The 24,111-nt window shown below is 44.1% G+C and overlaps 1 protein-coding gene across 1 annotated transcript in view; it reads left to right on the top strand.

Annotated features, from left to right (window-relative positions):
• The first annotated feature begins 1,387 nt into the window (after positions 1 to 1,387).
• The window catches only part of PHLPP2 (PH domain and leucine rich repeat protein phosphatase 2), a 31,263-nt gene continuing 8,539 nt past the window's right edge, over positions 1,388 to 24,111 (top strand). Inside the window, exons 1-14 of the mRNA XM_065847983.2 lie at positions 1,388 to 1,560; positions 1,869 to 2,107; positions 8,386 to 8,519; positions 9,858 to 10,048; positions 10,491 to 10,616; positions 11,749 to 11,903; positions 15,464 to 15,610; positions 17,341 to 17,571; positions 18,238 to 18,440; positions 18,953 to 19,013; positions 19,744 to 19,839; positions 21,806 to 21,961; positions 22,693 to 22,893; positions 23,577 to 23,739. Coding sequence (XP_065704055.1) covers positions 1,423 to 1,560; positions 1,869 to 2,107; positions 8,386 to 8,519; positions 9,858 to 10,048; positions 10,491 to 10,616; positions 11,749 to 11,903; positions 15,464 to 15,610; positions 17,341 to 17,571; positions 18,238 to 18,440; positions 18,953 to 19,013; positions 19,744 to 19,839; positions 21,806 to 21,961; positions 22,693 to 22,893; positions 23,577 to 23,739 — 2,241 coding nt within the window. The 5' untranslated portion in view covers positions 1,388 to 1,422. The remainder of the gene's footprint in view (positions 1,561 to 1,868; positions 2,108 to 8,385; positions 8,520 to 9,857; positions 10,049 to 10,490; positions 10,617 to 11,748; positions 11,904 to 15,463; positions 15,611 to 17,340; positions 17,572 to 18,237; positions 18,441 to 18,952; positions 19,014 to 19,743; positions 19,840 to 21,805; positions 21,962 to 22,692; positions 22,894 to 23,576; positions 23,740 to 24,111) is intronic.

The following is a 24,111-nucleotide window of genomic DNA, read 5'->3' as shown; positions in this document are numbered from 1 at the left end:
GCACTCGTCTGTGCCAGCAGCACTTGGCGAGGTGCTGCAAGGGCGTGATGAGCTGTGACAGGGCGAAGGTTTTTCCCTGGTGTCTCCAGCCTCCCCTGGGGCTGGGGCTGGTTCCCTTGCGGGTTAAAAAGCCCCTTTTATACTCCCTGTGCCTGTGGGACAAGGCTGCTTGTGATCTCAGTGTCTGGTAAAGCAGATCTCCTGCCTGCTGTAAGATTATCCTTGTCACAGTACCATTTTATTAGATAACTTTTCATGTGTTTTCTAGCACATAATTGCACCTCCCTACAAGAAACAATGCCCTCAGTATTGTCATGTGTCCTTTTAGGGACCTCTTGGGGCTAAATAGTTGCAGAACTACTCAAGTGTAGCTAGAAATGCACTCTAATTGTGCTGTTCTTTAGCGAAAACTCAATGAAAATTTGTTTTATTTTTAAAGTCATCTCAGCCTTGCGTGTATAGTCTGGAAACGTTAAGGACTAGGTGGCCTTTTCTGTGACTGCCTTGGTTTAATGACATGAACTAATACTTTTAACCTCGCTTGTAAGATGGTTGTCTGTCAGTCCTGTATTTTTAAGGAGGAGAGCCCTCCAGACACCGCAGAACTCAGAAATGGCACCAGAAAGTGCCGGTTCATCTGTCAGCAAACAGCCGCTCATCTCAGGCCCCGCGTGCAGCCTTGGCTGCTGCTCTTGGCGTTCAGTGCGCAGGTGAGCGGAGCCTCCGACAGACCTGGAGGGAAGTGGGAGCTGTTCGAAGGAAACACAGAATAGAAGTGTTTGGTGTGAAGTACCAACGGGGAGAATTTGGAAAGCACATCTGGACTTCAGTCTGGGAAAGACCAGAAACTAGTGTAGCAAGAAGGAAAGGTGGTGGTGACGGGCTAAAAGGGTGTGAAAGCGGGGTGCTGGTGATCATGGGGAAGGCAGGAGGCTTTTGTTGTTTTTAATGGGCTCGATCCTGTTAAATAATCTCTCTTAAATAACGCTCTCCTAAAGCACTAATCAAATTCCGGTAAACTGCACCGTAATGATGATCATTATCAGTAGCGGGGCGGGGACGGGCGGGTCCGGCTGCTCCCCACAGGTGCTCGGAGCACAGGTCAGCGGGTGCTGCTCCCTCACACCCCGCACTTGTGAACCAGCAGCTGGGGAATCGCACAAACGCGCTGTTCGGGGCCTCCGTATCCCGCCGAACCCCTCGGATCGGCGCCTCCTCGGGAAGACGGGCGGGCGGCCCAGGCCGGGGCAGTAACGCAGCGGGGCCGCTGCTGCGTTCGCCGTCGCCGCCGAGTACGAACCGGCCGGGCCCCGCTCGGCCTCGGAACAGCGGCCGCGCAGCCGCGGGGCCGGGGCGGCGGAAGCCCGTGCGCTTCCGGGGCGGGGCCGCCGCCGCTGCCGGGGTCTCGGCGTCCGGCCGGCGATGGGGGAGGCTGGGCCGGGGGCCGGGCCGGGGCCCAGGGAGACGCCGGAGCCCGAGGAGGACGAGGCGGCAGCGGCGGCGGCGGGCGGCGCGCGGAGGGGCCGGGCCGGGCCCCGCGGCGGCATCCGGGTGCTGAAGGTGAGGAGGGAGCGGGGCCTGCGGCCGCCCTCGGGCTGCTCGACGGGGCGGGTGCGACTCACCGCAGCGGGGCCGCTGCCCGCCTCGGCCTTGGCGGGACGGCCGAGCGGGGCCGGGGTGTCTGCGTGCCCGAGCGGGGCGGCCCGGCGCCCTGTCCGGCCCGTGGGGCTCCCGGCGGCCCGGGGCGACCGGTCCCGAGCCGAGCGGGGCGGCCTGTGCAGGGGCGGCGGGGCCGGGCGGGCGGTCGCTGCGGGCGGGGCGGTCATGGCGGGGCCGCTGCTGACGCCCCGGTCTGCGCTGCCTTGCAGAGGATCGTGAAGCGCAACGGGAGCCGGAGCTGCTTGAACAGGACCCGGTTTGGCTCCCGTGAGAGGGACTGGCTGAAGGAGGACACCGGCCGGGGCTGCGTGTGCATCTATGGAAGAGACTCTGCGGCTTCTTCAGACCTGCGCCTGGTCCTGTGCACGGTGGACACCCCCGTGTCCGAGATTTGTGATGGGGAAGGGAGGAAAAACCTCTTTTTGCAACTTCATGGAGACCTGGTCCGGTGAGGGCTGAGAAATGATAAATCTGTTAGAGAAACGTTTTCTTTAGTCTTGCGGGGCTCTGTTCACTGTGTGCCTGTGTATGTTAGCAGGGCAGCCATGGAGCAGACAGGTGATGGGGAGCAGTTAGATACACCTCTGAATAATGCAGTTCATAAAAATGAAGTGGTGGTGCACCTTTTGCACATTTCTTAGTCAAGCCATTGGTGTTTTAGCTGGGAGGGTTTGGCTGGTACTTCAACCAGAAATGTATCTTAATTTTGTAGGTAGAGGCTACTGCTCATATGCAGTTTGTTGTGGTTTAACATGTTACGCAGCTAAATACCACACAGCCACTCAGTCACCCCCCAGTGGCATGGGAAAGAATCGGGAAAAAGGTAAAACTTGTGGATTGAGAGGAAGACAGTTTAATTGGATGGAAAAAAAGGGAAAATAGCACTAATGATAAAAGTACATACAAAACACGTGACACACGATGCAGTTGCTCAGCACCTGCTGACCAATGCCCAGCCGGTCTCCAGGCAGTGGCCTTCTGGATGACTTTCCCCTTGTCTATATACTGAGTAGACACCATATGGAGCGTCCCCTCCCAGCTCCTGTGCAGCACCGGCAGCGCCAGGAACTGAAAACTGCTTGACTTAGTGTGAGCGCTGCTCAGCAACAATTAAAGCAGCAGTGCGTTATCAACGTTATTCTTGTCTTAAATCAAAAACGCAGCACTATACCAGCTACTAGGAAGAAAATTAACTTTATCTCAGCCAAAACCAGGGCAGTTACGTTCTATGGTATGGATGTTTTAGTGTCCAGAAAACTTATGCTATTTAAGAGGTTGTGGACAGCTATTCTGAGTCAGTGAAACACATAAAGTACTTTCACAGTTATGTCATGTAAAATGTATGTGTTATTAATTTTTTTGCTAATAAGAGCTGCTGAGTAAATAATTAAAGGTAGACAGAAACATTGTTACATAAAGAAGGCTCAAGCATCAGATTATATGTCTTATGCCTGTAATCGATTTAGACTGAAAATAGACAGCTCAGGGTTTAATGTGCCTGAACTTTATTATGTGGGTGTATTATGGACTCCTCTAGGTTTACAACCTTCCATTAGGTTTGTTAGGATTCAGACTTTGTATTGAATCTTCTGGATGTAAGATTCAGTTATAAAGCTGCCACTCCTGTTCTCAGGGGAAAAAAGATACCATGGTCTCCTTACCTGAAGGATGAGCAGGAGGGACAACACGTGCTGAACAGGACTAGTCGCTGTTTTTTGGTAGTGAAACAAAAGTCAGGAGTTGTATGTGTCCACGTTTTAAAAACATGGCATGTGTTTGATGGGGTGGGAGGAGGGAGTGTTGGTGGCAAGAGATGCAGAGGATAGATGTGGTTAAAACCAACTGTTGTAAAAACATTTTTTAGAACCATTTGCCTTGCACAGCCTGGGTTATCAGAACCAGGGACAGGTTAGTCCAAAATACTGTGTGAGGGTTCACGGACACTTGAACGTAACCATCGAGGCAGCTGAAAATCTCCATTCATGGCTTGAAGAATTTATAAGGAAATTGGCTTTTTTGGACTCTAACAGTGAATGGATTTTCCAGCATTTAGAAAGAAGAGCAGACCCTCTACTGCAGATCATGAAGAAGGCTGGGTAGAGCTTGTAGATGTGTTCAGAAAGGAACGTTGTTAGTTTTTTATTTTAGCTTTTGAAAAGGCTCTTGTGTTTGAATTGTTTTTAGTATCTGTCTCCTCATGTGAGGTAGCTGTGCCTGTCTTTGGTTTGTGTCAGGCTTTGCACTGGATTAGCAAACTGGTCCTGCTACCAGTGTTTTGGAAGCAAGTACCAAGTTGTAAACGTTTACTTCCCACTCTTGTTGCCTCTTGGTGTGTCTACTACTGCGTCCAGCTGTGTCTCAGACTTCATGCAGAGTTCTCAATTGCGGCATGCCTGTTCCTTGTAATTCTCAGAATGCATTTACCACAGAAGAGATCCCTGAGTTACTTCCCACTGGAGGTGTTTCCAGTACAGGGGGTTACCAGCATGGGGTCGGTAACACCTGTGTGAGCAGCGCGAAGAGAACCTGCTTGGTGTCCATAGCAAGGTAACAGAATGATCAAGAGATCCCCCTGCACTTCCTTGAACAAAGTTTGCTGATTGCTTTAATAACGTATTCACAAATACAAATTACTCTCTTAAGCATTAACGTAAGCCTCAGTTATGCATTTGTAGAAGTGCTTGGCTCTAAGCATCTAGATCTCGATAGAAGGTCCTAAGAAGTCTGAGAGCATGATCTGAACTGAGGACATTTCTGTAAAGAGAGCAGCATTGATGGCATTATGCTCTTTTGAACTAATCTCTTATCCCATGTCCGTCTCCCAAAGGAGGGATAGAAAAAGCGTTTCATAAATCAGCTTTTCACACTGATTGTACAAAGAGTGCAATCTTAGCCAGACTGGGATCTGCATCCAGGAGTTCCAGGAAGATGAGCAGTGTCAGGGTGATTGCTGGTGGTGCAGGTGATCAGCACCGTTTGAATTTCCATTCCTGTTTTCCTTTTTTGGGGTATTTGCTTTGGAAGCTATTTTCCATTTTATTGTGGAAAACATGAGATCTGGTCCTTGCTTATAGGCTCTCCAAATTATTTTGGAAGACTTCTTATCTCATTGAAGATGTAAAGGGGATGACATCATCAAGAATTAAGTCATTCCACTTCCAGAGGCAAGTTACACTTTTGTGATACTGAGTCAAACTTGGATTCTGCTTGTAAGACACATGAAGTGGTACCAGGTAACTTCTATGTGGTCTTGAGATTAGAATTTGACACAGAGCTAAACAACTAAACCTGGGCAGACAGAGGTGCTCTCCATGCAGTTCAACAAAGTGAAAAACCAAGTCTTGCACCGGGGAGGAGGAGCCGTGGGCATTGGAACGCACTGGAGGCTGTGCGGCTGGAGAGCAGCTCCGTGGAGAAGGACACAGCGACAGAAACACAGGGGTTCCATCTGAACAGCAGGAAATGCTTTTTCACTGCACGGGCGGCAGAGCACTCCACAGGATACCCAGGGAGCTGGAGGAGTCTCCATCCTTTGAGATTCTGAAAACCCAACTGGACGTAGCCCTGATGATTTCTGATTTCCATTTCACTAGTGCTGATGGACGGACCGACTTCAGAAAAAGCGTGTATTTAAAGTCATAAAGTCGTACTTGCCATGGAGATTAAACTCACTGTCTAGTCAGTGTAATGGGATAGAAATATCTGTACTGAATTGGTGGCAAGTTGAACAGCAGCAATCATCTCAGCTCAGTAATTCGACATTACGTCCCTTTAACTTCTGTGGATTCTGAGCATTTGTTCAATTTTTTTTTTTGAAAGTTTAGGTGAATTTGGCTTTCGCTACGTTTTTTTTTTTCTTCGAAAAAGGCATTACAAATAATTGGGAATATGGCAGAAACTTTATCTTTGTCGTACATGTGTGTTGTAGCATCTGATTTGGATACCAAAAGAGTATTGATAAGCCTGGGGAGGATAAGGAGGGCATTGTGCTTTCTGCTGAAATGTATCTGAGTTTGCATTAAACTACACTGAGTAGCTCTTTATTTCGTTTTGTTTTCTGGTTTAAAGAAGGGGCAGAAAGAAAAGGCAGTTTTCCAAATGTTTTTTCTATTTTAAAAAAGCACCACCCCAAAAACCCACAAGGCACCAGCAGCATGCGTTGCTGACTGTCAGCCGCTCACAGTTGGGATTTGAATATCAGTGTCCTGTGTGAGTTTTGGACTACACTTATAGTGCATATCAAATTGCTTTCTCTGACATTGCCTTCAGTCGCCTTGGAAGCTTCGTGAAATTAGGATAACTCCTAAAATCAACCGAAAGTTGTGACTGGAGATGGACATTGGTATGAGTAAACAATGCTTTTTACTGGGTAAGGCAGCTGGTATTTCATAAACTAGAATTTAAATCCTACTAGTCCAGTTAAGGAAGGAATAAGAACAGGTTTCAAAGCAAACCAACTCTATCAGGGAGTGATGCTTTGGGTGGATTTGAAGATGCATATCAAGGTTTTCCTCCTTTGTCTGTTAACTAAAAGCCTATTCATTAGTTGAAATTTACCAGTAACTCTGATGATATTTAGGACTGTCTTGAAGACTATAATCTGCTGGGCCTGACATCAGCTAAGTAGTCAGGAGAAGCTCTGAGAGACAATTTTTGCAGTGGAAGGAAGGGGGTTGATGTATTTCCTTGTAAAACAAAGTGGGGAGCAGAGTTGCACTGATCAGTCTTAGCAAACATTGAGTGGTAAGAACTGGTTTTTTGCATCAGCTGTGTATCAACTGCTTTGTCTTTTCAGGCCAGAATCTTTGTTGTTTTGGACCATAACTTTGAGAGTAATCCTGTTTCTGATCCAGAGGTCCTGTATGTGAAATCAAAAGGTGTGATGTATGTGCTTGAAATACGTAAGGTCATTTTACTTCTTGAGGTGTGTCCTGCTGCTGCAAAGAGAGCCTGGATGACTAGATCCTTGTAAATGGTGCATATTTTATGAAAACAGTCCTGCCTTAGTTATGATACGGCTTTTGTAAAGCTGTCAGTAATACTGGAAACATTGTAGTATAATAATTTTAAAATATCAGAAATATTTTTGTTCTTCAGGTGAGAAGAAGCGGAAAGGTTTGGTACATACAGTAATAAAATATTTCATGTTAACACACGCAGTATGAATGATGTATGCAAGTCAACAAAGTTTAATAGAAAACAGGTCTTACTGAACAAACTTGATCTTGATGCTTTGAAATGTTGAGCTGGACCTCCAAAGGCCTCAGTCGCTGTTGCAGCGTGTGGTGTTGGAGGGGGCTCCGAGCAGCCGGTTGGTGACCGTGTCCCTGCTCCATCCTGGGCAGGGGCGCTGTGAGCGTCCCTTCAACCCAAACTGAGCTCTGATTCTGTGTTGGGATGGCTTTGGTAGAAAAACAACGCGCAAACCAATAAGCCTTGTTGGCTGATACCGTACAAGTTGGAAATGGTTATTCAGTGTAAGGTGTTTTTTTTAATGACAGGTTAGTGTATGTCTGAATGAAGACAGGTAAACTTGCCCTGTTTGGTTGCTCTGTTAATAATCTGTGGCTAAAAGAAAGGTAACAGCTCGGGATGGCAGAGATGGACAGAGAGTGATGAGCACTAAGTCAGCGCAACGGGTTTTTCTAGGTGGTTTGTCATTCAGTATTACTTGGAAAACACTGGGTTTTAGTATCACTGGATATAGTTATGTAAAAGTCAAGTGTACTAAATACTAAAATCAAGAGGAAAGAGGCTTTAACTTGCAAAAACTGCAGTTCAGGAAGGCTTGTGGATTGAAGGCATATGAGTGAATGTCCCAAATAGTGGTTTGAACCAAGACTATAAATATAGAATATAAACGCAGATACAGAACCAAGAAACATTTGTACAGTTTCTGTAGTCAGTTCAAGGATACAGCGAATAGTCATGGTGCTAACGCTTACAGAATGTTGGTAAGCTAAAAAAAAAGTGGTAAAATTTATTTCAACTTAGCATGAAGCACTTATTTTTATTTCAGAAAATAGCAATTCAGCTTCTCTGGAAGAAGTGAGATGAGAGGATCAGAAAACATCTTTTCTGTTCTGAATATACTAAACCTGGTGTTTCATGAGAACTTTCTCTTATTGCCATTTATTCAAGTTAGCAACTGAATCCTTCCTGTGGTGTGCTGTAGTTCTAAAAGCATCTTTTATTTAAATGTACAGTTTGAGGTATTTGCCAAAGCATGATAAACTTGCACTGATGAGAACAAAAGAGAATGGGAAATGTCTATTTTCTTTCTTTTTAGAAGTCATTCTTCAGGAGGATTTTTATATGCTTTGCTCCCAGCTGCAATTGGAAGAGAAATTTAAGTAGAGTTCTTTTATATCTTTCAGTCATTATACATAGTTTTTTTAAATTATTTGGCATCTTTTTGTGTAGTATTTTTGGGTTTGTTTCTTGTCATTTTTTTCCTCCTGGTGCTCCTTAAATCATGGAATGGAAATGATCGTGGAATGGAAGTGATCATGGGTCCCATGGCTTATGCCATCGCTTTTCTTCCCCGTTTCTCCTCTGCAGTGTAGAGCGAGTGCTGCCCGGCAAGCAGGCTGTGCAGACCCCAGCATGTTCGCCAGACCGTGGCACAGGAGCAGAACAACCAGCGTGTTCCTTATGCTGTAGCTGCAACCTGACTTTTTTAGTCTGTTTTGTGTTCTCAAACTACTTTCTTGTATGTTTTGACAGGAGGCTGGAGCCCACAGAAAAACCCCTTCAGATTGTGTATGACTACTTGGCTGGGCTGGGCTTTGATGATCCGGTCAGAATGCAGGAGGAGGCAGCAAACTCTGATCTCAGCTGTATGATTCGCTTTTACAGTGGTAAGAAATTGTGTGTGTGCACACTCGCTGCTCCTGTAGCCTGAGCTGTGAGGTGGAACTCATTTGATGCCCGAGTCATTGACCTGTTGGGTTCACAGATGGCTACATCAAACACCCACAGTACCAGTCAGCATTTCTTAAAGGGTTTTCAAGATTAAAAGAAAAAAACCCATAATTCTTTATTTCTCTTGATCCTATATGTGGCTTGAGAAGTGACAGCTCCACAGGAGGACGTGGGCAAGGATATGTGTGGATATGGGCAGGGAAGGTCCTGATGAAATACCTCTGCAGCCTGGAGGCAGAGAGTGAAGGTGCCAGCGGGCTAATACAGACGCAGGCTGCCCTTTGAAACCCCGTGTGTTTCCTTGCAGAAGCGAGACCTGTGAGTGGCCTGTGGAATCAGTTTGGCCGGGATACCATGTGAATAAGGAGCAGCAGAACAAGAGTCGTGGGCCTGTTGGCGTATGGTGCTAGCAGTCAGAAAAGGAATTCACTGAAGTGAAGAGTTAATATGAAAGAAATAAGGGGGACCAAATCTGATAATGAAATTATTTCATTACTTTTAAACACTTCACCTGTGTATTTTTTGCATTACAAAAAAAAAAAATATCAAAGTGCTTTTAATGGAAAGCTGTTCTTGCGTAGAAGGGCTGGCTGGCCTAAGCTGCTAGCCATCATTTTTTCATTCAGTGCCAAAAAATGGAATCATAAGCAATCAGCTTCTCTACCCCTTTGCCCAAGACAAACCCCTTCAGTCTGGGAGCTGTGTGCAGAACACACAAAGCAATGTAGACGTATAATGCAGATGGAAAGAAGCGTGACATTTGTAGCCCAGATTTACAGGGCAAGGAGGAGAGTGTCAGTAGTTACTTCAGCTGGGAAGAGGAGAGGCATTGCAGAGAAGATTTGAGGGAAAAAAGCAATTTTTGGGAGGTGTGTCAAGCAGGAACTGCTGAAGATTCAGGCACAGTGACTCCATAGAAGCAAGTAGGTAGAAAATGGAACTGAGTAGTTTCAGTCGGCATGGGAGGGTAGTCCTGCTTAGAAAGAGGTTGTAGAGGAAGAAGTGTGAGGATTGAAGCGTGTTCAGGAGACCTGTTGTAAGAAAGTAAAAGCAAATGCTGACAAAGTAGTTCTTAAAGGTAGGGGAGGAGTTAGAGGGAATGCTATAGAGGATTATGTAATGATTTTGCAAAGCCTGCAGCTGTGAACATAAGGGATGAAGTAATGCATTTTAGCTAGAGAAACATTACTTAGAGTCATGGAATGCTTTGGGTTGGAAGGGGCCTTGAAAGATCATCAATGGAAAGTAGACGCTGATGTCCCCTTTTTCTTCAGAAAAGCCGTGTCAAGTGGAACAGTTGGATCGCATCCTGCTCTCCGGAATCTATAATGTACGCAAAGGAAAGACGCAGTTGCACAAGTGGGCAGAGCGCTTGGTAATTCTCTGTGGTACGTGCCTCATTGTGTCCTCTGTGAAAGACAGCCACGCAGGGAAGATGCACATCTTGCCTCTCGTTGGAGGGAAGGTAAGACTATTTTGCTGACTTCCTGTGGCTTAGAAAGGAAGAAGTAATCATAATGATGGGTATTATCCACAGGAGGTTAATCCAGGCTTTTGCAGCAAATTACTGCATGAACATATGTAGAGAACTGTACAATCCCTCTCCACTTGCTTTGCTTAGGTAGTGGTGTTAAGGCCAATAAAACAAGGAGACACTAGTTCTGCTTTCACATTAGTAGCCAATGTTGTGCAAGGGGCATTCTGGAAATTATGACTTCTTGGATCTACTTCAGCAGGAAGATGTTAAGAACTATTTACTTCTGTGTTTCTTTCCAATAACTTTACAACTGTGCTTTCAGCAAAATGTAATGTTACTGGTAGTCAGTAATACCTCACTCCAGGCTTCAGATCCATTGTAATTGCTGAAATTTAGGCAGACTGTTTTGTTTTCAATTCTCCCTTTGCAGGTGGAGGAGATAAAGCGTCGTCAGTACACACTTGCTTTCACATCTGCGGGAACGCAGGCTCAGACGTACCACGTTTCCTTTGAGACGCTGTCGGAGTGCCAGCGCTGGCACCGGCGGGCGGCCACGGTGAGGCCCGGGGCTGCGATGCTTTGGGCAGTGGGTGGGGGGCTTCTGGTGCATGCACAGGTGAGACCAGGATGCTGGAGAAAGTACCCAGGACACCTTCCAGCTTTCTTCATTTCTTTTAGCCTTCTCCATCTGCCTGTGCAACAACATTGAGTAGTAGTTCTGCGTTTTTTTCAGCCCTGCTGCACCTATTGAGAGTAGCTAGTCACAGGTCACTAGAGCAAACCACAGGGACTGGTTGGCTTTACAGCCATAGAAACCTATACATTTCATCTGTTGTCATATTTGAATCTGCCTAAACTGTGGCCTGGACTGTCATGGTAGTAGGTTTGAGTTAACACAAGAGATCATAGGTCAGCATGGAAATGTACTTTGTTCAGAGCTGCATCCTTATTCCATGTTAAAGGACAATTAGATGACAATAGCTCAATGCTGACCCACACTTTGACCTCATATATATATGAGGTCATGTATATATACATGTATATATGTATATATAAAAATAATATTATGAAATATGAAAGCAGGTCATAAAACCTGGAATGCAGCACTGGAGACCTCAAAACAAAGCATGTGTAATGAAAGGAGATCTGATATTTGCGAAGACTTTATGAAATGTTGCAAAACTGTAATTTATGATACTTTTTCATCTTAATAGGTTATGTTTCTAGTATTATGCCCTGAAAAAGCTAACAAAAGAAAGTCAAAAGAAGTAGCTATGCGAAGCAGAGGTTCTGTAAACTGGAAAGTCAGCTGCTTCCTCTTGCTGATCACATCTTTGGAAGGCACTCAGAGATTATATTTTCTCACCAGAGTTTCCTCAGCCCAAGATATGGTTGACTCTCTTACCATCCAGTTTTTAGGCAGCACCTTTTGCACATACAGATCAGGACTTTCTGTGTGTCCTGGTTGGTATCCAGATACGCATCCTTGTCAGGGGCTTGCAGGAACAATAGTAGCAAATGGCATAAACTCGTACTCCATGGACTCAGTTTCCTGCGTGGACTCTACCTGGTGCGGGTACAAGGGGGTTCTTTCCTCTTCTTGCACGCTGTTTACTACTTGCATTCTTTGGCCTTCCATCACACTTTCAGAGAAAAATTGTGCAGCTGCAGGTCTTCCTTCTTTTCAGGTTGTGTCTATGCGACTTGGCATGGTTGATCTTTCATGCTACAGCCTCGAGGAAGTACCTGAGCACCTCTTCTACAGTCAAGACATCACCTACCTCAACCTACGACACAATTTTATGAGAGCAAGTGGAGCAGGGAGTCTCGACTCCCTTTGCAGGTCTGCAAAGAATGATTTTTCTTCTGCGTTTGGAGTTCTTGACATGTGCATCCAGGGATGAAGAGGAGGGGGAGTGTATTGCCCATTTTCTTGGGGATGGTAGAAAGACTGATCTTCAGGAAGCTCTAACAAATGAGGGGACTAGGAAGCAGACCTGAGCAGCACTGGCAGGCATAAGCTTCCAACAATTTAGAGTATTTGTGAGCTCTCTTCCACAATCTCTGTGCTAAGTTGGGTCTGATCTGAGCCTTGTAGAACTATATGCCATTTGTATGGAAAAGATGCAATAGCGATATAAGGCTGATTGCTAAACAGAGAACATTTTGGGGTGTAAAATGGAAAATGAGGAAAAGCATGATGCTGCTGTCGTGGGTAAGATTTTGTAGGAAGGAGTGCAGACCTGAAAAAGACTGTTTTGGAAAGTTCTTAATGTACATTTGAAGTTGGCTGACAGTCTGTGAGACTCCAGCTTTGCTTTGGCAATTTGTAATGATCTGCTTTTAAGTGAGTAGCAGTTGTGTGATGGTATGTGTTGGGGAATAGAAATGTGATGTAGTCATCTTAGGGAAGTGAAGGAGTCTTACAAAAATATTTTAAAATTAATTCCCTAAAACCATAAAGATCCAGAGAAGGTTTGTCTGTTGATTTCTATGCTAGACATGCTAAAAATAATTCAGGGAGTTTATGAATTTCGAAAGCCATTAGGAAGCCTTCAGTCATATTTTCAAATACCTCTGTGTTTGGAACACCTGCCTTAAGAAAAGTTTATTTGGAGAAATTTTGCAAAACTGCAGTTTTTTTGTTTGGGTTGGGGTTTTTGGTGTGGTTTGGTTTTGTTTTATCTCTAGGAGCCTATTACCAGGTTATTTCATTTTTCTTCTAACAGAGTAATGAGATACCCGGGTATCCATGTGGGTATACAGGGGAAAAAAATGCTCCTCTGTGGGAATTCTTTGAAGTTTCATTGAGAGCCAGAGGCTATTCTGGTTTTAATTCCAAACTTGTTTAAATGTTTTCCAGCTGCTGAATTGTAATAGATTCTGTTATTGGAAAAGCTGCTTAAAATAATTCAAGATTTTGCTTTCTACTCCTCTCTTCAAATACATTTTATGGTGTTGAAAACTGTATCAGAACTTTATTTTCTAAAACGCAATATCCTTGGTTCACAGGATCAGCAAAGGGGCTTGACATTTCTTTTGACCTTGCATGTAGTCAACAAGAGATCTGACATGTCAGAAACTCAACTCTTTTCCTGGCAGTGACTCTGTCTGATGAAGCTGAAATCCTCAAACAAAAACCATAAAAGAAGCCCTCACTTCACACAGTCTTGAATAAACAGGTAGCATTAGGTAACCCACATAAGGCTGCTCATTGCCTTTTGAAAAGATTTTCTTTCTGAGGTTTTTAGGATGTTTATCAGGTCACAGCCTCAAATGAAGAAGCTTGCTCACTTGCCGTAGGTGTTATCGGTGCCCAGAGATGGGCAGCTCCAAACAGCAAAATTTTTTGCAATGATGAGATCTTTTCCTCTGAGAAAATCTTTGAAGCTCTAGAAATCTCATTAGCTATAACTATAAAACAATGAAACAAAATAATTAAAAGGGAAGCATTAGGCAAAGGAAACTAAATAACACCACCTGTTTTGTAACCTCTCCTAGCTTATATTTTGTGTAGTGTACTGCCTTTCAAGTATCTTCCTTTTCTGGAAAACATCATCAAGTCTGATCTCTGTTGACAAGTGTGTGTGCACACGTATGTGTACGTGTGCCTGTGTGTTATCACCGTTCTAGCTAGCTGATACAGAGCTGTGCTGGCACGCTTTGGTAACACATCAGGGTGTTGTGTTAGCATGGGAACGTTTGGGACCAACACGGGTTTGGGCTGCCGAGCAGAGGATGGCCATCCCACGGAGGTCTTCTTGCTGTGTTTCCACCCCTCTTTGCTCTAATCTCAATATGCCCTGTGAGAGCACAACCCAAAGCTCGAGGAGCCGTAACGATTTTGGGATCCTTATTCCCTGTACATGAACAACTGGAATGAGAGTTAGGTTTGCATTCCATTCCTACATCCATGCTGCTGAGAATATTGAGGCAAAGGAGAAGGAGCAGAAGGGGAACTCAAAAGGCTTTTGAGTATTATCCTTCCCAACGAACATGGTGGTCTGCTCGAGGAGCAATGTCACATAGCAGTTTCCCTCCAGCTTTTGGAAATTTATGCCCCTTTTGTGTTTGCTTTGATGTTGTTGCAGAGTGATGATTTTAAAAATTGGTTATGTTGCTGTGTCTAACATCCTGGCTCTTGGGGCAGATTCTCACCATGCTCTCCTAATGCAAAGTGCTAATGCAGGTGCCATAGGAAAAGGCTTTGTAGAACTCCAGAGAAAACAGTTTCATTAGAGCATTCACTTAGTCCAAACTCTGAGAACTGTTATCTTTTTTTAAATCTCTAAAAGTTAAACCAGATAATAAGACAGTTCAGATCTATAGGTTTATCCTCATTGTTTTCTTCTTTCCCATTATTGTTGTGAAGTTCTGTGTGCAAGTTTCCAATTTTTGTATCATTTTTAGATCTTTGCACCATACAATATGTTCACCTTAGGAAGGCTATTACCAGTACAGCATCTTTCTCCTTGGCTTTCAGTTACACTACAAAAGAGTCTGTTCATGGCTGCAGCAACATCAAATATCTGTGCCCTTATTTATGTGACAGGGTGCTTTCCAAAGCAAACCACCCATGTCTATTGCCTAGCAAAACGTATGGTAGGTAGAGCAGATGAATGAAGGACATGTCTCCAGGAAGTACTCCTCTGGTACATTACATTAAATTTGCGATTGTCTCATAAAAGTAAGATATTAATTTCCCCACTGGATTAATTTCTGATGGTTCCAGTTTGGGGTGGGCAGGTTATTACTTGTGGCCTGTAGAAAGAGGCAGGAACTCTTTGAGAAGAATCTCTGGCAGGTGACCCCAGCCTGTGCTCGGTCTGCTCTCCCTGTTTGGAGCTGGAACAGCAGCCGGACCGCAGGGACGGGGACGCTGGTCAGTGCTCGTGTGGCCACACCTGTGCACACTCTGACAAGCAGGTGGTGCTTGGGGCTGCCACCAATCCTGCCGTCCTTCCTCCACTCCGCTGGGCTGGTGTATCCTGCTGGGACAGGGAATTCCCTGCTTCTGGTTTATTCTCAGAATAGCTCCACTTAATGTTTTCAGCTCCTGCTTCACCAAGCTGCATAATTATAGACTGTTGCTCTAAATAATTATTTGTAGGTAAATCATTTGAACTGAGTATTTTTACTATCCTTAATCTTAGTAACAGTCACTAGGAGTTATTTTGTCAGGAGTCAGGGTAGAAGGTTGTTAGTTTCTGCCATAAAACCATGGTATTTGATCGCTTTTCTGCTTTGCTGCTGTGTTACAGAATTTAGGTGACTTAAAACCTAATGAGTTAGCTGACTGTATTGCCAGCATACAGAGACTTAAAATTTATTTCTGACTGGTTTTGTATGTTTTTGCTCTGATACTGTGGAGGTTTGTGAATTAACTGGTACTCTTGCCAATAGGTTTTCTCAGTTGAAGAGCCTGAACCTGTCTCATAACAGACTGGGAGAGTTTCCTGTATCACTGTGTGAGATCTCTACTCTGACAGAGCTTAATATTTCCTGCAATGGGCTTCGTTACTTGCCAAGCCAGATTGGCAAACTGTTGAAGTGAGTATATTGTTTTTGTCTGTGGTCATAAGCATCCTGGGTGCTTCACCTGAGCGCAGCTGACGTGAAGGTGCCTGAGAGCTGGGGCAGCCTGTCCTGCCCCTGGAGACTGAGTGATGGATCTGACCCCATCAGAACATCGAGAACCAAGGTGTCCAATAAACTTTGGTTTTCCTTGAAAGTGAAGATACCACAGTACGTTTATACAGTTACCATTTTAAGTCACTGGTATATAGCAAGTTCATCACTTGGGGGTTCCTCCCTGATTTGCTACCTATGTAAAATATATTAGTGTAAATCAGTTTTCTAATGGAGGAGACTAAGGGATTTTGCCTACTTTGAGCGTTCTAGGAAGACAGTTAACATGCCTTGAATCACAGGTGCCACCTTACTGAACTAGAGTAAACGTGAAGGCTTCTAAGCATATGAATATATTCTCACTTCAGGTTAAGTAAACTCAAAGCTTTCTGTGTTCTCTGTGGAATGTGTGTTTTGGGGTTTTTGTTTTGTTTGGGGTTTTTTGTTGTTTTTACTTTGGGGTGACTTGTATGATTTCTTGGAGGTTTATGTCCAATTTTTTTGTAAATTTGAATGTATCTTGTTCTCTTTGCATCTGCTGCCATCTTTCATTCCCTTGCCTGCTTTCTTGTTATTTCCTTCCTACATTCTCTTTTGATTTTTTTTAAACTGCTATTATGGTGGTGCCTTATCAGTTAACCATAAATATTGTTATGTTTGCATAAAAACTGTTAAGAGTTTCTAAATATCATGCTGTCAGGGACCTTTCCAGAAGCCACAGATTAGTACAGTGGAACATATATGGAGATCAGCTGGGCTTTGTAGAGCTAGGGAGAAATATACTTACCTCTCAGATCCCAAGGACCTTCCTTACACAAGGACGAGCATGCTGGTTATATTGCCTGAGTATTCATAAATGTCTTGCACAAAAAGGATTGCAGATTTCTTAATTGCATGCAAGTTTAAAGTACAAGGGAACCAAAGACAGTGTCAGGTGCAATTCCTTAATCACTACTATTAAAACATTGCAGCTTCTGATGTACAAAAGATGAGGAAGCATGATGCAGATGAAGCATTGTCTGAAGACAATTGTATTGTTTCTCAGATAAGTTAATGCGCATTTTTCTGCAGCTGCAGAGGTGCGTGACTTTCTGAATTTCTGCTTATTATTTGTATGTAAACTGTACATAAGTGCCGCAGATGTAAGTGCCGTAATAATCATATGAGATTCCAGCGATTGGATTATGAAGCTGCAGTTGATTTTTACTGTTTCTTATGAAACAAATCAGTACTGTTGCTGCTGTTGGGTGTGGGTTTAGTTTGTCATAGGTCTTGTAAAGATTGTCCAGCATGCTATGTGAGGAGTTATTAGTGTGTAGAATACTGAGTGACTGGTAAATATCTTCCATTTACAATGTAAGTACTGATTCGTGTTTTGATTATGGTGACTTAGAATCTTTGGCACAAGTGGAAGTTTACCTCCAAAATAATTTAGGAGCAATTTTGTACTACATACGTGCAGTTCCAAGCCCATTACATGCATAATAAAAGTGTTCCAGTAACTTCATGTGTATAAGAACAAAATTAGCTTTTAGGTACCTTTAAAAATAACCACATTGAGACGAGCTAGCTATACAAGGAAATTAACTGAAAATGCTAAGTGTTCACTACTCTTTGTTGAATTATTTTGTTTCTCCTTTTCACTACTGCAGCCTCCAGACCTTCTGGCTAGACGGGAATTTCCTCACGTCCTTACCAGAAGAACTGGGAAGTCTGCAACAGCTCAGCTGTCTTGGGCTTTCCTTCAATAACTTCTGTGAACTGCCAGCAGTTTGTGAGAAACTCGTGGTCTTAGACAAACTAGCGCTGGCAGGGAACTCGCTGGACACCCTGGACCTTGCGGCGCTGACCCGGATGAGTCACATCAAGAGTGTGGACCTGAGGTAAGGGGGGAAAACTCGCCACTTTCATTTACAGCAGAGGAGCGGTGTAACTTCTAGCACATTTTGCAACAAGCTAGGTGTAATGTTTTCTCTTACTGATTGTTTAACTTTTAGGGAGTGCAAAATTCACTTAGAGAAGCAAGGTTAACTGAGCAATGCCTTAAGCCACTGAATGTGGCTCAACCCTCAAGTTTCCTCTTTTGTTCCATGGTTACCATGAGCTTTGATCTCTCCTGCCCTTTTTTGCCTTCCCCCTGTCCCAGAATTGTGGTTCTGCTTCTCCAGGCTGCCGACTGCAGAGCTCTCAGAAAGGGACAAAGAACTTTCTGTCTGTGGCACAGTGTCTGGTCTCAGCGTTAGCTTCCTGTGGCTATGCAAAGTAGCTGTCCCTTGGCCTGGCTTCTGGTTTCTAGACTAACCTTCAGAATCTCTTAAACACTGGGGAATTAGTAAAGTGGTTTCACATAGCAGTGCAAAGGAAATGTTTTTCTTTGTATTCACTACCTGAAACCCACCATTACTCCTCACGCATTTCACTGTGCTCACCTTTGGCATTAGCCTTCACCAGAACTCTTCCTTTCCTCTTCTTGCTTCTTTCTTCTTACTGATGTCCAGTGTTTGGTGCCCTGTTTTCTGACTTTAGAACTCTTATCTCTGAGTGTTTAGGTTGAACAACCTGAAGAGAGCAACAGCTGACACACTGGAGGGGAACAAATCTGTGACTTACATGGACTTACGAGACAATCAGATGACAGATCTGGATCTGAGCTCCTTGGGCAGCCTGGAGCAGCTGCACTGCGAGCGGAATAAGCTGAAAGAGTTGACGCTGAGCGGCTTCTCCCTGCGGGCCCTCTATGCAAACAGCAACTGTATGTCTTTTTGCGTTCTTCACCTGCCTTCTTCCTTCAAGCCCTGGGAACAAATTAAAATAGCCTTTTTCCCTCTCCCACACACACAAAAGAACTTGTGCTGATGTTACAGTAGTGAGACCATGTGTGATGGGTCTTCTGAGGTCAGCTCCTAGGGATCACATATGCATGTGTGTAAGCAGGCTGTGTAATGGGAGGAGGTTGTGAGGTTGAGTTTACTGTCCAAGGAATTCTTCTTCCAGTGAGATGTGTTTGGGAGTCCACAAATAAAAGTACAGTTTTCCCTTGTTCTGGTGCCCCACGTGGCAGATGGAGAAACAGGATAGTGAAAAGCTGTCGTGTGATATGGCAGATGTACGAAGTGTGAACTCTGTCTTGGGAACTACAAGTAGAAACCTTGAATATGCATAGAATAAGACTATGGGTCTCAATTGCTAGCTACTCTGTCTGCTCCTCTATGCTGTTTTCCCTCTGAAGCCCTGCAATCATAATTATTTGCTTTACTTCATCAGGTCTGACAACTGTCAATATTTATCCAGTTCCCGGTCAACTGACACGTCTAGAACTCTCTCAGTGAGTAACTATACACCACAGAATATAAAGCAAGTATCTGGGCACCTTTGCTGTTTTCTACAGAAATTTTCTTGAGCTTTCAAGTTTTTGAGAACAATTGAGGGAAGTTATTCTGCCTTCACAATAGAACTCGAAAGCCCAGCACTAAAGGGTGATGCAAGTGTCCGAGACCAGAAGCCCCTCTGAACCAGCGCAACCTGGTGAGACGACCAGCTGTCCTTCAGCTGTAGGTTGTCAGCAGCACAAAAACCAAGCAGGGACCACTGGATGGTGGCAGCTTACTGAGCTGAATGGTGGGAGTCTGTGGAGCAAACGTTTAGAGTAGCTGCCAGTGATCCCTGCTGTTGGCTTCATTGCTCACGTCTGCCCTGGGAGCAGCATTGTGAGACCTGTAAGACAGGATACCCAGGGGACCTGAGCACCTTTTGCTTCAGTTCTGGGTTGAAGCACAACAGCAGGATAGCATAGGGTGGCCTGTTTTGCTGATGTCAGTGCTGTAAACAAAAAGCCTGGTCATCAGAACCTTGCATCAGTACTTCTACTAATCATGCACCAGCTCGGTTTGCATTACACAGCCAGCTGTGAGCTAAATTCTGCATGACTAGCTCAGGTACTGTTGTTCATTTTCTGCCTGTTGTTTTGGTTTGGCTGTTGCTGTCATGCACCATTCAAACAGCCTGTGTTCCATATGGAGTGCTACTGTTTAGCTTTTCCCCCTTGCTTTTCTCAGCAATCAACTGCAGTGTGTCCCAGACTGGGCCTGTGAAGCAAAGAAACTGGAAGTTTTGGATGTGAGCTACAATCTCCTTGTGGAGCTTCCATCAAGGTCAGCAAACCTTCTTCTTATACAGAGCTGAGCTTCTGTGGTGAGCTGACTGAGGAGAGAGGAGCAGTGCTGTTCCACTTGCTTTGTTCCTTGTTGTGCACAGATATAATCCACTTTCTCTGTGCAGCATTGAAAATACTCTGTATTCAAATGTTGGAAAGAACTAACTTCCAAATCAGCTTCTTGAATTACAGGGGCCAAGTAATTTCATCCTATACTTCTGGCTTCTGCTGCAGCTGTTTGCACCTGAAGTAGAACACACTGCTATGATTTATTTATGTTACCATAGTGTTTGTGAACACAGGTCATAGGTGGGGCCCCATTATGTCTTTTATTGCCCCACAGAGATTTAATCTGTTACTTTTCACAGGGAGATATCAGATACAATATAGCTGATCTCAAAAGTAGCTTTCACAGCAATTCAGTAGCCAACTCCTTTCTCCGTGTTTCCTTTTCAGTTTCTGCAGAAATGTGGTAAAGGGGAACCAAGATCTAATGTAATTTTGCAGATATTTATGGCTTCTACAGGGTACCGGGGATATCATGGAAAGAAGCAAAGCACAAATGTTCTTAGCCAAACAAGTGTGTTTGGTGGGGGTATGACTGTAATGAATGAGACACGGCGTGTAGGGTAAGCTGTATTGAAATTGAACGGAAGGGTGGATTACAGTGGAGAAATGCAGAAGTGATCTTCACAGTGACATTCTGATGGTTGTCAGAGACAAGACTACATGCATCAAAAGCAGAAAAGGATGTGACAAGAATGCAATAATGAGAACTTAGAAAATAATTTTAGCAATGCCAATGGATGAAAAAAAAAAGCAAGTTTTAAGTATGTTATGCAAAAAGAACCTGCAGAATTCAGACATAGAAATGTGTATTCTGAAAATGAATTTAAGCATTTTTAAAGAGTACTAATTGCTGTATAAAAATTACTGTGTAAAATTAGGGATCTCTTCCAATATGTGTTTGTCATCAACACTGTAAGTATGTCTTGTGTAGAGGTAGAACTTTGCCAGCGTTGATTTTCAGCCATTGATCAAGTTAATCCAGCAGACTAAAGCTTAAAGAGCCTCATGTGAGGAGATATAGTTCACAATGAAGTTCTCTTTTACGCTCTTTTATCTGAAACTAGAGTTGTATCAAATTGGTGCATGACAGTGTTGAGTGGAGATACCCAAGCCAGCTCTGGATGGGTCGGCTTGAATAAGGAAATTGGTGTATCTGCATTTGAATGGCTTTTTTTTTTTTTTCCCAGTATCATTAGCTTTGAGAAGCCACAGCATACAGAAAGAAACCTAATTAATTGGCCCACGTGGAGCAGTGCACTAATGCAGCTTTAGCATTTCATGCCTCAGAGGTGTTCTGTGCAGGGCTCTCGGAATATTGTCCCAAATTATCACCTCACGCAAATGGGCAGGGTGGTTCTAGGCTATGTCCATACGTGTTCATATGTCCTTTCTCAAAATTCCTGCAAGCAATCCTCTGCAGCTCATGGGGAGGAGCCTTTTTCCTTCAATAAGCACTGCAATTCTGGAGAATGTGGCAACAGCTTCGGAAGTAATACAGAAGTGCTGTGCAGCATGGTAAAGCTCTAAATTTAAGTTGACAAGGGAAGAACTTATTTCTGAGTACAAGTGAAAATGAACATTTAAATCCATACTTTGTGACCTCTCTTTTTTTTTCTGCCTGACGGAGTGCTTGGCGTATGCAGACAGACAGGTTTGCACTGCAAGATACTGACCTGCAGTACCATAGAGGGAAATGAATGTTCACTTGCAAGTGTTCACAGTGATTGAGGCACCTTCCACATGTGTTTTTCTGCTTTGTCATTATTTGTTTTATGGATCAGTGTATTTTAATCTGCTGTACAGTCAAATTATAACAATTAAATACTACCTTTCCCACTCTGTGGATGTGAAGAGGAGTGAACCAAGCTGATACAGAAAACCCTGTGTCTTTCTAGGATCCTCAGCAGCTTGAGCCTTCGGAAGTTGATGGTGGGGCACAACCGTCTGCAGAGTCTTCCACCCCTTGTAGAACACATTCCCCTGGAGGTGCTGGACCTGCAGCACAACCTGTTGACTAAACTCCCGGAGACACTCTTTGTCAAGGCTCTGAAGTGAGTGGCAGTAGCGAGTGTCTTTTGTCTTCATTAATCTTTGGAGCTGTAAAGACTGATAGTGGCATCTGCGATGGTCCTTGCAAGGTGCCCTTTGCACAGGAGATAATGAGGTGTGTGCTTTATGAGAGGGTGATTCAGGCACCATGAGGAAGTCATCAAACTGATTTGAGGGAATCAGTCCCTGTTACTGTTTAATTACAGAAAAATAAAGGCTTTCTTTACCCAACAGCCAAATGAAGAATTAGCTTCAGTTGCAACTGTTTCTAAGATCATGTTACTGCTTGAAGAGTTTTGTCTTTTAAAGTAGTTGCAAAGGTAAGAAGCCATACAGATTTTCAGTTACTACAGCAGAAAGTACATCAGGTCGTTGGAGAGCAGTGAGAGAGACCCTTACAAATGAACAACCCTTCCTAACTGACTGTCTATTCAGACGTGTCAACCTTTCTTTTAAAGACTGAGTAGGAGTTTATGTAGTCTGCTTCCACCAGTATTACCCACCCCCTTCACAGGCTCTTCAGCACTGTTTGCTGTTAAATGCATTTTGCTATGTAGCTAGTAATCATTAGTAAACTCATAAAAATGTGAGTACGGATGTTACACTATGTTGTCTGGCCTCCTGTCTAATGCTGTTGCTCTGTCCACAATGGCAATTGTATAGCTCCTTTTCCTGCTGTTGATGGAGTAGTTTAGATGATGTAAAGTCTGATTTTTGCACTTGCTATGGTTAGCCTCAGGTACCTGAATGCATCTGCAAACAGCCTCGAGTCCTTGCCACCCGCATGTACAGAGGAGGAGAGTCTGAGCATGCTGCAGCTGCTTTACTTGACCAATAATAACCTCACAGATCAGTGCATCCCTGTCTTGGTGGGGCATCCAAGCCTACGGATCTTGCATCTGGCAAACAACAACCTACAGACTTTCCCTGCAAGGTAAGTAGTGCTGGGGGGTGAGATGATGCTGACCAGGAGGATGTTGCCTGCCTTACTGCGACTGTACAGAACCAGTGTCAAAGCAAGGTGCTCCCCCTGGTGCCTGATGACAAGGCCAGCCACTGCTGGACACCCTGAGGAGCAGCACTTGTAGGAGCATTGGCACAGGGTGCTGTTGGCTGCGGTGGTTCTGTCCTCCTGACCACGGTGGATGTGTGGGGATGAGGGTGGTGTTTCTGCGCAGCCTCCGTGCCACTGGCACGCAGCTTACTGTGCTGCCTTCTGTTGCTTTCTAGTCTTGCCAGAACACCCTCATTCAGACTTGTCTGAACTCCAGCCCAGTGCAGGTCATGTAATTTCATTCATTAATTAATGCACCAGGCTTACAATTCGGAGTTTAAATAAAAATAAATCTATGCTCAGCGTAGAAACTTAAGAGGCTGGAGACTCCCATGTGTTCCTACTAACTTATTCCAGTTGCTCTCAGTTACATAAGTTCTTTTTCAATGAGAATTATTTATCTGCTTCTTTTAACCAGTATATCACACTGTCTTTCTAGTATGAAAACTACGTAGTATCAGCTATTTTTTTTGTGGTGCAGTTGATTGGCTAGAGGGAAGGGATGTTCAGAAAGTGACAAGTTCTTGCCTGTAAGATATAGTATTCTTTTGTTTCCCTTTCAGCAAACTCAGTAAGCTGGAGCACTTGGAAGAGCTGAATCTCAGTGGCAACAAACTGAAAACAATTCCCACAACAGTGGCAAACTGCAAGCTGCTTCATACACTTATTGCGCACTCTAATGAAATCAGCATCTTTCCAGAGATCCTGCACTTGCCCCGTATTCAGGTAGTCTTATGGAGAAGGTAAAGAGGTATTGGGAAAGTTTGGGTTGGAGAATGAAGAGTACCTGCTAGGAGAGGAATGGGAGATCCCAGCGTTATGCTTGATCAACCTGAGAAGAGGGCACAGAATATGCATTCTAGATCTGTTGCTTTTCAGAGTTGATCAAAAGTGGCTCATCTCTCATTTGTCTTTACCATCTGTCTCTGACTTGGTGTATTTCTGGTTCACCATTTGAGACAGGAGGGAGTGTTCTATAGTGAGGCAGGTTTGTATATACAGGCCTTCTATTATCCTTAGTTTGACATATTCTTTCAGTGTTGGAGTCTTGGCTATTGCAGGTTATAAGTATTTGCTGCTTAAAATTGTTCTTCTACT

The sequence above is a fragment of the Patagioenas fasciata genome, chromosome 13, assembly GCF_037038585.1.
Source record: "Patagioenas fasciata isolate bPatFas1 chromosome 13, bPatFas1.hap1, whole genome shotgun sequence".
NCBI lineage: Eukaryota > Metazoa > Chordata > Aves > Columbiformes > Columbidae > Patagioenas > Patagioenas fasciata.
This window is presented reverse-complemented; position numbering and strand designations above follow the sequence as displayed.